We start from the raw sequence: 15,449 nt of genomic DNA, 5'->3' as shown, positions 1-15,449 counted from the left end.
AGATTGGGGCGACTTGGAAGATAGCCTTCTTTATCCTCTAAATCCGTTGACGACACCCTACTCCGATAATGCGAAGCAGAGATACGAGCAACGAAAGAGAAGAAGACTTCCACCTGATGTGTTTGTAGTTGCAAGACCCTACGCCACAAGCCAGGTTGATGAGATTAAAGGTTCTATGGACTCTAGATCATACATTATAAGAGAAGAAAATCCCTTTCACATATTAAGGATCCAAAAACAATGCCTTTTTCCTCGCGTTTAAGAGGCACGGCCACCATCCTTAAATCCGAAATATGACATGAGATAAATCTCTAACTAATGAAGATAAAGTGAAAAGTACTCGACTAATCGAGTCCACCCTCCTTGAGAGGCAACCTGATCCGATCCCCACTTCCACACCGCACTCACTCTTTTTACCACACTGTTTAACATATACAAACAGTGTTCCTTAATTAGTTTCAAACACAGGTTCTTTTATACAGCCTTTCAAACAATACCAAAATAGTTCAAACAAGGTCTAATGTAACAGCCCTATTATTCAACAAAAACAACTTTTCCAATTTCTCATGATTTTGCCACTACTCGCGGACTTTCTCTGTCTAACCAACAGAGCCTTTGCAAAGGATTTATTCGCTAACCACGAATTGCGCAACCTTCCCATCTTGCTAACCGCTAACCGCGAGGCATCTTGCTAACCGCCAGGCATCCCGCTACCCGCGAGGCATCTCGCTAACCGCGAGGAACAAAAGAGAGCCGATAACCTCAGCTTAATCTTCGCTACCCGCGGGATCATCTCGCTATCCGCGAGAACAAAATATATTCTTTCAACAATTTTTCTCATTAAATGATTCATCAAACATGATCATCCAATTCTTCATATCAATCAGAAACCACTTATCAAACAATAACAACTTATTAAACAATAACAATCCAATAACAGTGACAATTTATCAAACAGTTCTGTCACTAATCTATGAAAACATATGCTTGTTTCATGTGATTGAACAATCACGTTTCCGGTCGGTTTAAAGTAAGGTCTAAGTTCATCTTACCGGTCAACTATGCATAGTTATAAATTTGTCTTACCAGTTTTGGGGCGCGTGTGGCTAACTCCTGTGCTAGAGATTGGACGGCTTCGATTTCTTCTTCGGTTGATGCTTCCGCATGAGATACGTTTGGAGTTGACATCTTTCTTCCCACCTTCCTTGGTTGTGCAACGGCATGGGCGTCCTTAGAACTTCGCGTTACACGCTTCGGAGCCATAGCTTTGGAATTGAGAAAAGAAAAGCGCGTTGTTGTAGAGAGAGAGAGAGAGAGAGAGAGAGAGAGAGAGAGAGAGAGAGAGAGAGAGAGAGAGAGTTCACAAATCGGGCGATGGCACGTCGACGATTGGAAATGGAGATGGCTTGAAGTGAGAGATTAAGGAAGAGAGGCTTCCTCCGGCGCGTCGCTACGAGAGAGCTTCCGCTTTTGTAGATGTGTGTGTTCAAAGTGAGAGGAGAAGGGTCCTTTATATAAGCCCTAGGGGGGTGCTAAGAATATTGAAAGGTTTCAAGAATAGGAGAAGGAAAAAGCTCGCGCGTCGTTGCGGCTCTATTTTATTTTTTTTTGGTACGCGAATTTTATGCGCGATTTAAAAAACTCTATACTTACAAGTTCCCATTCTATTTTGAAAGAGAGAAAGAAATAAATATCCTAATTTTTAACTCACCTCTCTTTCTTTCCTAAAAATACTATCTCTAAGCTTTTTCTTCACACATAGATTAGGTTCCCACATAAACCTATTGTTCCATATAAAGAAAGATCATAAATAAATGGATTTTGAACCCGATTTTCAATCCGATTGCTCTGATAAACTCATGATGATTCACAAAATTGAGAATCTCAATTACTTTGCAAAATAACTGGAATGACTTATATGAATAAATGTTGGGTACATTACATTGTGTAACATTTAATGGTTTATAAATCTTGTAAATAGCACGGAAAATAACTTAACATAGTGAGCATTTCATTAAGAGCAAGCTCCTAATGAGCATAAAAGAGTACTTGGTTGGAGATAGCAACATTAGTATAACACCTAATTAGTTTGGCATAACAATAGGATTTACATCGGTCCCCCCTCCATCAGGCATTTGTATTATAGCTTCTCCCATTAAGAGAGACTTTGTACAATACAATTCTTTGTGTTCCTTGGTAAAAAAATCATTGGTTCTATGAAGATGGAAGCTTCATGCACCAAACTGATAACACATAACATCAATTCCTCGTTGGTCTCAGACCCAAGACCTCACACACCTTCGACGATGGTGAGAGCTAGCGGGGTATGAGATTATATCTAGAGGAAGAAGGGGTATTCTTACGAGAAAGAAGTATTTACTCATTTAATTACTCTTGTAGCTTAGCTTAGCTTAGTAATTAGATAATAGAGGAGAGAAGCGTGGAATTGAAGATTGGCTCTTGGTTGGATTTGCATTCCATATCCAAGAGTTGTTGGTGTAGGCCTCCATTCTCAAATCTTGGAGAAGAAGATGAGCTTTCCATTAAATCTTGGAGAAGGAGATGAATTTCTTTCTCTACACATGAGTTGTGTGAATGTGTGTTGAATTATGCCTTTACAAATCAGTCCCCTCTCTCATCTTGGTCGACCCCTCTTGTAATTTACTCATGTTGGCTTCCTATTGGCCCTTGAAAAGCTTAGCCAATAGCATTTGAGCAAGCTTTTTACTCATGCTATTGGCCGGTGAAAAGATTAGCCAATAGCTTTTGAGAGGCCCAGTCAAGAGCCTTGTGACAAGTGTGCACCCCTGTCCTCTTTTGTAAAGCTCAGATAATTAATTTAATTATATAAACTTTTATTGGACCTTTTAGTCTTCTGACCAATAGGAATTAATCAAATTTCACTACAACAAAAAAGGTGTCATCGACGTATATGTCGACCCTTAACATCGCTATCTGTGTCCCTGTGAAACTGTCGGAATTTGCATCGATATACGTGTGGAATGGCTTTATTTGCGACGTAGATAGCGATGCAGATATAGACGTAGTTATAGACACAGATAGCGATGCACATTCTGACAGAAGTATAGACGCAGATATAGATGCATATATCGACGACCATAACAGAAAAAAAAAATCTTGGACAGAGGACAGGTAGCCTGGTCTGTGCATAGTGAAAAGATGGACACAACCACCATAGCCAGACTTCTTGCCCTCTGTCCAAGAAAGCGAGCAGCACCAAAATCAACCGTGCTCCCGCGAAATTTTGGCAGAGTTCCCTTCGTTTTTACATAAACTTTTCAAAAAAAACCATATCATGTATACGTCTCCTACATGCTATCCATGTAGGATCTCACATGAGATTTAAGGCCAATGAAAGAAATGAAATGAATTTTGTGCAAAACCATAACGGTACCAACTTAAAAGCATAACCATAACAAACCATAACCATAACTTAAAAGCATAATCATAACTTAAAACCATAACGAGCCATAAACACTTTGATCAAAACCATAATGTAGATAACCATAACCATAAACAAAATTAACAATAACCATAAGCATAACCAAAATGTTAAACATAACCAATAAACAAAACCTGAACCATAACTATGTCTATACAAGAATAGGAGAAATAACCATGTCTATACAATGACAATGACAATAACCATAAACATAAGGAAAACAATAACTGTCTGAACAATAACCATAACCATATATGTCTATACAACAAAGAGACACAGAAGCGTGTCTGTGTCTCACAAAGCATATATATGAAATCCGGTCCACTGATGACTAGGCGTCACAACTTGCACATATGACAACTCACAAAATTAGTATTGATATTACTTCACATATACTTACTTAATTAAATCAACTCACACATATTAACGTCTCACCTCAAGCGATCAGCGAGACTATAAGGCCTCCCAGTCTATAGGCTCTCCTAAAGCATCAAGATCATTCAATACTTCATAGATACCTCTGCGATATCCATCTGACTCCTCCTGGCGTATCGAGGCTCGATGCATCGCAAGATTCTGCGTTTATACAAAAATCAAAGTAATAAGAATACATGATTCTTCGTGTTTTAAAAAACGCCATAGTTAAGATTGGATTAGAAACTCACAAACTCATAGCGAAAGGTGTCGAAGCCTCCGCTGCCAAGATGAGATGTCCCCCTGGTCAACTGTTGTATCTGTGCGGCCTCACGCTGCTGTCTGAACAGCGTGTCCGCTGTCCGCTCATCCTCCCTGATCTGCAGCCACGTCTCATGTGGGATGCCCGAAGGCTTTGGCGAGCCGGTCCCGAAAGCCTTCCGAGCTACATCTCGTCGATGTTTCACGGTGTCCCGTGCAACACCCTTGATCCACCTCCTCGGAACAACGTTTGAACCCGGAGTAGGCTGGTACTCTCTCAAGATGGTCTCCACTATGTAACCGACTTTGTCCTGATCCTGCTGACCTTCGCGCAAGTGATGGCCATCTGGAAGATAACGGTGGTGGTCTTGATAAATTGTCTTTCGAAGAGAGGTAGAATAACGCACATCCAAAGACTGCCCACAAATTGGACATGCATTGTATCCCGAAGTTGTTATATATATCTCGAAGTTGTTAGCCCTGCATATAGTAAAGCATGAATTAGGCCAAGGCAAAGTTCTTGCGAATAGCAAGAATTTTGTAAATCAAGAACCATTACCAGAAGCTTCTCCATATCCTGGCCAATCATGCAGAGTCCACATAAGAAGTCCATGGATCCTTGCATGCTGTTCTCCCACTAGTTCAACCGCATCTGCTATGTCGATCCCATGCCATAACTCATGGAGCTCGTCAACTAGTGGAGCTAGATAAACATCCATGTTTTTTGCCTTAAACTTACTTGGTACAATCAAGCTTAATATCAAATGACCCTTCTTGATGGCAAGCCACGGCGGCAGGTTGTAATCGATAAGGCACACAAGCCAAGTGCTCCATGACGAGCTTCTCAAGCCAAATGGATTGACTCCATCCATTGCCATGCCCAAACGCAAATTGTGTGGTTCACTCTTAAAATGTGGCCAAGTATCTTCAATGTGCCTCCAGGCCTTTGAATCAACGGGCACCCTAAATGTTGCGTCAGTGGATCTATTCGTAGAATTCCACCGCATCAACTTTGCAATGGAACCACAACGAAACAGGCTTTTTAATCTAGGAATAATAGGGAAATGCTGCAACACTTTAGCTGGCACTGTCTCACCAACTGCATCTTGTTTGTAGTGCATTGCTCCGCACTTAGGACACGACAGAAAATCTGCAAATTCATTGCGAAAAAGAATGCAATCATTTGGACATGTATGAATCTTGTTGTAGTCCAAGCCAATTGAGGTCAATTGTTGCTTTGCATCTGGCCTGGAGGGAGGCATTTCATTGCCAGCCAGGAGAACTTGCTCCCGCAACAGCCTGTTTAAGCCACATTAAATTAAAAATCTCTCCAAGCACATCACCGTTGCAATCGAAAAATCTCTTTCGTAAATTACGTACATAAATAAAGCAGTGACGCTTGCATCTGACCACCCGTACACTGACTAAAGATTCAAAAACGCCAGACAAGTACGAAGCGTCGATATTTTGGCGCCTTCATAAATTGGTTGACGTGCCAACTTCCTCAACATGTCTTCAGGAGATAGGCGCACGGCTTCTGGTGCTGCTTCGTTAGCGTTCTCCTCGCTTGTTCGAAAGAAGGCATCCAGCATCTCCTCCATGACATCGTCTTCTGTCTGTAAGTCCTTTTCTGCTTCCATCCTTGACTCTATATTGGTCGGACCTTCACGCATAATCCTTTTTCTCTCTCTCAGATGTAGGTGCTATGTCGCGAAAATCAATGCCCATTCCGTAGGAGTCGTATCGTAGATTCTGTACGGCTTCTTTAGCAAACTTTCCGTAATTGTGCACATGCTCATTACATATCCTACGCTTGCGCAGGATTTGATACTTGCAGAGCGTGCACGAGCATGCAATCTCTTCCTCCATGTTAGTTGATGACGTTGCCATCTACAATGATTATGAATTTTGTTTTAATATATATACTCCTCACAATGTAAACTACCTCGCATTCTCTAGTCTTGCCCAATCTCCGTACACCTCGGTCCAGAGGTGTATGGAGATCAGGACCACCGAGTCAAAATCTTGTCTTTATTGGTCAAATCCTATATGGGTAGACACATACGTGCACTCCGAGGTGTACATGGCAATGCATGTAGCGGGCAAAACCCCTTTGCCTCTTTTAGTTCCATAGTTTCTTCTAGAGGGAGAGAGATAGATAGATAGATAGATAGATTGTATTATCATCCACGGAGGTCAAATATGACCTATGGGACCCAAAGCAAAACATTACAAACGTGGGGGGTTTTGGGGATACATCTCAGTTAAGGACTGAGGGTCCAAAAAGAACGTGAGAGATAATAAGATGAATAAAATCTATGCAGAAAGGGGTGTGAAGGGAGCGGGTTTGGGAGTGCGAAACTCTTGAATAATGGCTTTACCTCTTCGGTAGACTGCCCATTTCCCTGCTGCGCGCGCTTCTCGCACCTTTTGTAGTTCTACTTTCTTTTGCTTGAGTTGTGCACGTGTAAGATCTTCTGCAAACCATATTTTGGTGTCCTTGAGAAGCCTTGATTGCTCAAGAAATTTGATTCGGTCCGCCTTGGTTTTGAAGGTGTAGATTGCATGATTGGTGCGAGGTTCGTGTGTAAGAGAAGTGAGGGTTGCCGGATCACACTGTACCATGGGGATTGCGGATTGGATGCGGGCAAATGACTCGTGACTGAGGTCTCCCTCCCCTTTCCAATCGCTTGGGAGCCCTCCAATGCGAACATTGAGGGCGATATCCTCTTGCCGTTGCTGTTCACGTAATGTGGAGGCCACGCAATCTTCGAGCCTGTGAGAGATTACCTCTTGTATTTGAGTTTTGACCTCCTTTGTGACGGTCGTCTCTACTTCTTCTTTTGCCTTCGTGAGCTTGATTTCGATCTGCTTCAACTCCTCCTCCTTGCGATTCTCTATTGTGGCAAGCCGAGCTTCGAAAACTGTAAGCCTTTGTTTCAGCTTGTCATTCTCCATACGGAGGTTTTCGACTTCGGCTTGGAGGCGGGTGATGTTGTCTGCCTTGGGAGGTGTTGCTACGACTCCAGCGAAGCTGAGCTTACCTCGGGACGAGGCCCGGGTAGCCATGGATGCCAAGGTTGAGTTGCTTGGGACCTTCTCGAATCAGTCTCCTTCTCGAGACAGTCACCTTAGGTCGGGGTTAAGGCCGACTTTCTTGTGGTTGAGGTCGGAAGGCAAGGGTGAGAATCACCTTCACTCACACAGACCCTTAGGTACACAAACCCCTTAGGTAAAAGGTTAAGGCTGTTCGGTTCATAAGGTGAGGTAAGGCAGGTTGCCGAATGCGAAATGGAGCAGGGCACCACCGAGCAGAACTACCTGACGGGGGCGGAATTGGGCAAGGCAGGTTGTCGAGCAGGTTGACAGAGGCGGAATCGGGCAAGGTCACAGATGACCACGCAGGGCCAGGTCGCGCAGGAAGCCGAGACCAGGCCGCACAGGGTGAGCCGGGACCAGGCCGGTTCGATCTGAGTTGGGAGGGAGGGGGCGAGCTAGGGCTTGATGCCCCCCCACAGAGCAGCCCCTCGCCCAGGGGGAGGCTGAGGAGGAAGAAGAGAGAAACGGCTAGGTCGAACACAGAGAGAGAGAGAGAGAGAGAGAGAGAGAGAGAGAGAGAGAGAGAGAGAGAGAGAGAGAGAGAGAGAGAGAGAGAGAGAGAGAGAGAGAGAGAGAGAGAGAGAGAGTTTCTGTCCTTTTCACACATGCAATAGGTCAGCCAACCGAACTCTTTCTCTCTCTCTTTCTCTATCTACTATCTATCTCTCTCTCTCTCTATCTCTGTAGCTATCTCTAGTTAATTCTCTCTCTCTCTCTCTCTCTCTCTCTCTATATATATATATATATATATATATATATATATATATATATATATATATATATATATATATATCACTCTCTATCTCTTTATTTCTCTCTCTCTCTCTGTCTACGTACCCTATCTCTCATTCTTTCTCTCTCGATCTCACTCTCGCTATCTCTCTCTCTCTCTCTCTCTCTTTCTCTCTCTATTTTCCTGTTTCCCTCTCTCTCTCTCTCTCTCTCTCTCTCTCTATATATATATATATATATATATATCACTCTCTTTCTCTCTATTTCCTATCTCTTAATTTCTCTCTCTCTCTCTCTCTCTCTCTCTCTCTCTCTCTCTCTCTCTCTCTCTCTCTCTCTCTCTCTCTCTCTCGCTGTCTACTTCCCTATATCTCTACGTACTGATCGAACGAGCGACTGAGCTAGGGAGATCCAGATGCCCACGACTGCGGAGGCCAGACTACACAACATCGATAGAGGCTGCATTAGACGATCTTGGTCACTTTGGCTCGACATGCACAACGTCCGGTCAGACTACTGACCATGGAGGAGATTGATGAGGTCCGCCGACAGATGTTGGATCTCCTATGATCTACCTATCCCAGCTAGTTGTTTTAGCTGCTTAGTCCACACCCAACAGTTTAGGATTCCATAATATTTTATTCTGTCATTTTGTCATCTTGTTATTTTGACTTTGTATCAGATCTACCACATTGTAACTTTCTGGTCTCATAGGTCACTTTGGCCTTTTGAAGAGTTAATATAACATTTCATTTCATTTCTTTCTTTGATTTTAATTTTTTACGCAAACCATAATTCTCTCTCTCTCTCTCTCTAGTTTTAATTTCCTACGCACATTTTTCTCTCTCTATCTCTCTTTAATTTCCTACACGCACACACAATTCTCTCTCTCTCTCTCTCTCTCTCTCTCTCTCTCTCTAGTTTTAATTTCCTACGCACATTTTTCTCTCTCTATCTCTCTTTAATTTCCTACACGCACACACAATTCTCTCTCTCTCTCTCTCTCTCTCTCTCTCTCTCTCTCTCTCTCTCTCTCTCTCTTTCCTACACACACACACACACACACACCTCTCTCTCTGTCTCTCTCTTCCCTACACACACACACACACACCGCTCTCTCTCTCTCTCTCTCTCTCTCTCTCTCTCTCTTTCCTACACACACACACACGGCTCTCTCTCTCTCTCTCTCTCTCTCTCTCTCTCTCTCTCTCTCTCTCTCTCTCTCTCTCTGTATCCTGCTAATGGATAGATGACTCTTCATCTATGGTAACTACCTGGGGTACCTTTTACCCCTCGATACTATTGATAACACTGGTATCTCTCCCTTTTGGAAATTTATCTTGCAAACTTCCAAGGGAAGAGCCTTTTTTCTCTAACTCTCTTTCCCTCTACACCCAGATAGGAATAATTGGGAATTCTATCGTGAAGTATCATTGGGCTTCTCGCAACCCTGATAGAATATCTCTCTTGTTTTTTTCCCACATTGTATCTGGGTATCCATTGTAAAACAATCAGGCTATAGATATTCTACTGCCATAATTTATCACTAATTTCCACCTTAAAATCCTTGACAATCATAAGATGGCATAATGTCTCATATTTACTGAGGGTATGATTGCTCTCCGTATGGATTGAAAATACTATCAGATAGGTACCCCGGTTAATGAGACTTTTTTTGAAATATCTCTTGTGTAGCACTGCTTGAGGTCGGGATTTTGGACTTGGTACATTTTTATAGGCCTATGGCTCTTGTGGGGAGAGGTAAAGGTAATAATACGTGGGAATAGAGCCCATGGGGGGAATAACTAAAAATTTAAGGGGCCTATTGGGGCTCTAAGAGTATCACTATTTTTTTGGGCCATCATGCTGGCGTGACAGTGATACACGAGCCAATGTAGGAAATGATCGCCGCCTGCTCCATTCTGGGGCTGTTGCAAGTGGCACCCCCGCATATCCTCTGACTTGGTGGGTGGATACTCAAGGGGTGCAGAGCCATCAACTACGGATCGGGATCCACAGCCAATAACCTTATAAGGTGAGCTGCGACTCACTTAGCTTCCATTCAGTTAAGGTTTTTTTTCTTTATTCTGTTGTGTGCATTCAAACAGGTGTGTGATTCGTACTCTGCAAGCAATTTTGGTGATGGCTCCTAGCAAGAAAGCACAGGTCGACTCTACAGAGGTACTTATGCGGAATTTTTTTTGCATTGGTAAATAATCTTTAGGATAAGAAGGGTATGGCATATAGTTATTTGTTGATTACCGCAGAGAGTGCTGTGTGGCGGTGCCATGTTGTACATGCTCGATGATTATGTGGAAATACTTACCTGGGATTGGCTTGATGAACTGACTGTAAGGGTATATGTTGACTGTAACATTTAATGGCCTATAATCTTATGTGTAGCGGAAATTAGCATGAACATAGTGGGCATTTCATTAGAATAGATTCCTAATGAGAATTACAAGAGTGCTTGGGTGGAGAGAGCAACAAAAAGCATAACACCTAGTTAGATAGCATCGACAATACTTTCAAAAGAGAGAGAAATTAAGCTATTGACAACAGTTGAGGACCGGATTTGCATGGAGCCGGTCCCCCCTCCAAAAGGTTTTGTATTATGGTTTCTCCCATCAAGAGAGACATTGTACAATACAATTCTTTGTGTTCCTTCAAGACTAGCTAGTGCAATGAAGATGGAAGCTTCATACACCAAGCATAACACTTAATCAAACAAAACTTGAATTATCCCCGTTCTCAGACCCAAGACCTCACACACCTTCGAAGATGGTGAGAGCTAGCAGGGTATGAGAGTAGATTGAGAAGAAAAAGAAGTATCTTACGAGAAAGATGTACATCTCCTCACATAATCACTCATATTAGCATAGCTTAGCTTAGTAATTAGCTTGGTAGAGAAGATGAGAATGCATTGAAGCTTGGATCTTGGTTGGATTTGCATCCACATGCCAAGAGAGTGTTGATGTAGGCTTCTATCTCACAAGCTTGGAGTAGGTGATGAGCTCTCCATTAAATCTTGGGAGGAGATAGAGTATTTTCCCTTCACACATGGTCAAGTGTGAGAGTGTGTGTGTCAATGCCAAGCAAAAATCAGCCCCCCCTCTCTCTTGGGCGAGCCCTAGCTGCTAATTAGGTCTGGCTTTTGCCTTATTGGACCTCCCCAGGTCAAGCCAATAGGAATTAAGCAGCATAAGTGATAGCCTTCTGACATGTGTCCCCCTTTCCCCTTTTGTGAGAGCTTTAGGTAATTAAATAATTAAACTAAACTCTCATTGGACCCCTTTGCCTCCTGGCCAATAGGAATCAGGCAATCCATGGGGCTTCTGAATGCTCATTGGACCCCTTGGGAGACTGCCCAATAGTCTTCTAGGAGACTTAATTCTCATTGGTTTCTTTTATTAAATGTTTTTAAATTAATTAAACTAGATTTACTCTAGCTTAATTCTCATTGGTCCACTTCAAGGGTCTTCCAATAGGAACTGGGCACACCTTGTGGGCATCTGGCCTAGGGAGCTGACATGTGTCCCTCATTCCCTTTGTGTAAAGGGAGCCTGTGTGTGTGTGTGGCTTTCTCTCTCATCCCCTAGCTTTGGGGCTCGCCCCCTCCCATGTAGGGATGTGCAAAGACTTTTAGGGCACACACAAAGCATCCAATTTTTCCTAGGGTTGACCTTTGGACACAACCTTTGAATTTTGGAACCTTAGCATTTTGGAAGTCTTAATGGGCTGAACCTTAGGGTCTTTTTGGCCCATTGTTTCACATGGCTCTTTTGCAGATGGCCCCCCCTTTGGATCCCTATTTTCCCTCCTTTGGATCCCTACTGTGGCCGGTCTGCTAGCTTAACCAATATTCTAGCTTTTTCTCCCTTGGCACTTCCCCACATTAAATGATCAGTTTAATATGAGAAAATCATTTAGGAGAATTAGATATTGATTATTATGACATTACCTCTCTCTTGAAATCATAGTCGTCCTCGACTATGGTGTAGAGAAGATAAAGCATATGCATGAGTCCTTTTCTTAGCGGGTAGAGGATCCCTATGTTACCCTACGACATCATTCCATAATGGATGACTAGTCCATTTGGCGCGTGAGAGCCTGAGGCTGCCGCAAGCATGTCTGCACATTAGTCCTATCAGTCTTCCATAGTAGAGTGACAAGCTCTACTTGGTGTTTGGGAGACGTCGTCTCCGCAAACTTGATCTAAGCATGCATACTACTTCATTTTTGTGCACAAATAAAGAAAAAGAGAGTCTTATAAGACAAAAATTTTGTTCATTTTTAACATTTTGTACATTTGCTTACTCTTGGGAAGCATTGTAAGCATTGACAAGGTTTAGGTTATCCTTTAATTGTATGCCTTGCATCCATCTAGCATCTTCAAAAGGATAATTCTTAAACTTAATAAGATATCGTCGTATAGTCTTACCGCCTCTTAATACCTTGTCTTCATGTCGGAGAATGGACTCGGGCTGCAGCACCTCCTCGTGGTCCTCGATCTCCGGTGGGTCTTCAATAGTTGGTTCTTGAGGTGGCTCTCCTTTGTAAGGCTTTAATAGGCTCACATGAAAAGCATTGTGTATGAGCCAATGATTGGGCAACTTAAGTTGATAGGCTATCTCATTGATTGGCCTAAGAATCTGGAAGGGACCATAATACCTTTTTGCTAGTTTAGCATAGTACTTTTGGTGGCCCGTAGGATTCTTGCCCGTCGTGTGCCTTAATCGAGCCTTGGGAAACTTTAACAAGACCCAATCGTTTTCTTTAAAGGCTTGGGCTCTTCTGTGCTTGTCAGCAGCAGCCTTTTGCCTTTGCTGTGAGATAGAGATAGCATCCTTAATCTTTTGGAAAGATTCTTGTAGGTCTCGGCTATACTCATCTGCAGCGAAGATCTTCCCGTGTACCTTAAGTAGCAAGGGACTTTTTGATCTTCCCTCAATTACCTCGAAAGGTGCTTTTCCTGTGGAAGTATGTACAGTGTTATTGTAAGCATACTCTACTAAGGGTAAGTACTTCTCCCATTGGGATCTTTGACCTACTTCCGTTACATAGGCTTTTAGTAGATCAAGAATGGTTAGGTTAGCTATTTCACTTTGGCCATCAGTTTGTGGATGATAGGCCGAAGAGAAGTTTAGCCTTGTTCCTAAATTCTCAAAGAGACCCTTCCAGAAATTACTGGTCATTCTAGGATCTCTATCCGACACTATGGACATTGGCAAGCCATGGTACTTGAAAATTTGTGAAATGAAGAGGGTTGCCATTTGATGGGCTTTGATAGTCTTTTTGACAGGTATAAAATGAGCTTGTTTACTGAACCTGTCTACTATCGTCCATATTCCCGTATTCCCATGGATAGACTTAGGCAATCCAAAGATAAAATCCATGGATATGCTCTCCCAAGGTGAATTAGGGATTGGCAATGGTTGAAGCAATCCAAGTTGCTTCCCTCTATCAAATTTTGTCTTTTGACATACCACACATTTGGAAACATACTCGTGTATGTTCACTTTCATGGTAGGCCAATAGAAATATGTTTCAATTCCCTTTAGGGTAGACTGAATCCCTCTATGCCCCGCATATGGGGGAGCATGAGATTCATACATTACTTTCTCACGTAGTGAGTTAGTAACGCATAGTTTATTGCCATAGAGAAGATAACCATCTTGTAAAGTAAATGGTTCTTCTTTCTTCCCTAATGCAAGGGCTGAAATCACATCTCTAAAATCGGGATCAATAGCATACTCATCTATCATTGAAGATAGATCATTGTGAGTTGCTATGGAAACCGCATTCACTCTCGGTCGTCTTGAGAGTGCATCGGCTACTTGATTATGCTTGCCAGCAATGTGAGCAATATGAAAATGAAATTGCGAAAGAAAATTCGCCCACCTCATTTGTTTGTCGGAGAGCTTGGTCTGCGTCATGAAGTACTTAAGACTTTGGTGATCCGTTCGCAGAATGAAAGGAGTCCCCAATAAATAGTGCTTCCATGAGTCTAAGGCATGTAGAACTGCAAGGAGTTCTTTTTCGTATATGCCTAGAGCTTTCTCAACAGGGTCGAGCCTTCGACTCTCATAGCCTATGGCGTGCCCTTCTTGGAGCAGAACAGCCCCAAGGCAATCACCACAAGCATCACATTGGACCTCAAATGGTTTTGAGAGATCCGGTAGTGTAAGCACAGGTTGAGAGATAAGTTTTTCTTTAAGCTTTTCGAAAGCATTGTTCTCCTTAGCAGACCACGTATACCTAATATTTTTCTTTGTTAGGTCATGTAATGGTCCTGCAATTCGTGAGAACTTTTCTATGAAGCGTCTATAGTATGCACACATACCTATAAAGCTTCTTAGTTCATGAAGATTCCTTGGTTTAGGCCATCCTTTTATTACCTCTAACTTGGATGGATCCATTTGGATTCCATCTTGAGAGATAATGTGACCTAAATATTGAATCTCTTGCAAGAAAAATTCACTTTTCTTTCGATTAACATAAAGTTTATTCTCTCTTAAAACTTGAAATATTACCTGGAGATGTTGCTTGTGTTCCTCCAATGAATTAGAGTAGATGATAATATCATCAAAGAACACTCCAGTGAAGGTTCGATGAGGCCTGAACAGCTTCTCCATCAAGCGGTTGAATGTGGCTGGTGCATTGGTCAAGCCAAAAGGCATGACAATGTATTCGTAAAGACCAAATGTAGTACGAAATGCGGTCTTTACAATGTCTTGATCAACTATCCTTATTTGATGATAGCCGCTTTTTAGGTCAATCCTACTGAAGTAGGTCGATCCTTGTAGCTTATCAAATAGGTCTTCTACCCTTGGAACGGGAAACCTATTCTTGATAGTGATCCTATTTAGTGCTCTATAGTCGACACACATACGATATGTGCCGTCTTTCTTTTGCACTAATAGCACATGTGAGAAAAATGGAGATGAGCTAGGCCTAACCATGCCCTTCTCAATTAACTCATGCACTTACCGCATAATCTCCTCTTGTTGAGCTTGAGAAACTCTATAAGGAGGTTTGTTAGGCGGTGAACTTCCTGGAAGAAGTTCAATTGCATGGTCGTCATTACCTCATTTAGGAGGTAGCTCACAAGGGATGTCGTCAATAAAAACATCTTGAAACCCCTTGAGAAAATTAAATAACTCTAATTCCTTTTGGTTGCTTTTATTTTCTTTTGTTAAAGCATTAGGTTCATTTTGAGAATCTTTAACAAAAATCATGTACACGGAAATAGAGCTCTTTATTGACTTGTTGAAAGCTGGTGTATGTACAATGGGGATGGTGTTACCCATCTCCTTAGCATCTATATACATGTCCTTTTCCCTGAACTTAAAGGAGATTCTCCTTTCAGGAAATTTAACATCGGCAGCCAGGCGGTCAAACCATGGTGCCCCTAGGATTACATCCTCATGCTTGAGAGGAGAGATAAAGAAGTCCTCTTTGTCCACATAGCCTTGGACAT

The 15,449-nt window shown here is 42.4% G+C and overlaps 1 protein-coding gene and 1 pseudogene across 1 annotated transcript; both read right to left on the bottom strand.

The window, feature by feature from the left end:
- The window catches only part of LOC147443816 (uncharacterized), a 108,366-nt pseudogene extending 102,588 nt beyond the window's left edge, over window positions 1-5,778 (bottom strand).
- Window positions 5,779-6,402: 624 nt separating this feature from the next.
- LOC147443815 (uncharacterized) lies at window positions 6,403-7,207 on the bottom strand. The gene is given in 2 exon segments (XM_086528041.1): window positions 6,403-6,585; window positions 6,587-7,207. Coding segments are annotated over 2 exon segments (804 nt in total).
- Between the last annotated feature and the right edge of the window lie 8,242 nt (window positions 7,208-15,449).

This window comes from Adiantum capillus-veneris, chromosome 13 (genome assembly GCF_014529385.1).
Source record: "Adiantum capillus-veneris isolate H3 chromosome 13, ASM1452938v2, whole genome shotgun sequence".
NCBI lineage: Eukaryota > Viridiplantae > Streptophyta > Polypodiopsida > Polypodiales > Pteridaceae > Adiantum > Adiantum capillus-veneris.
This window is presented reverse-complemented; position numbering and strand designations above follow the sequence as displayed.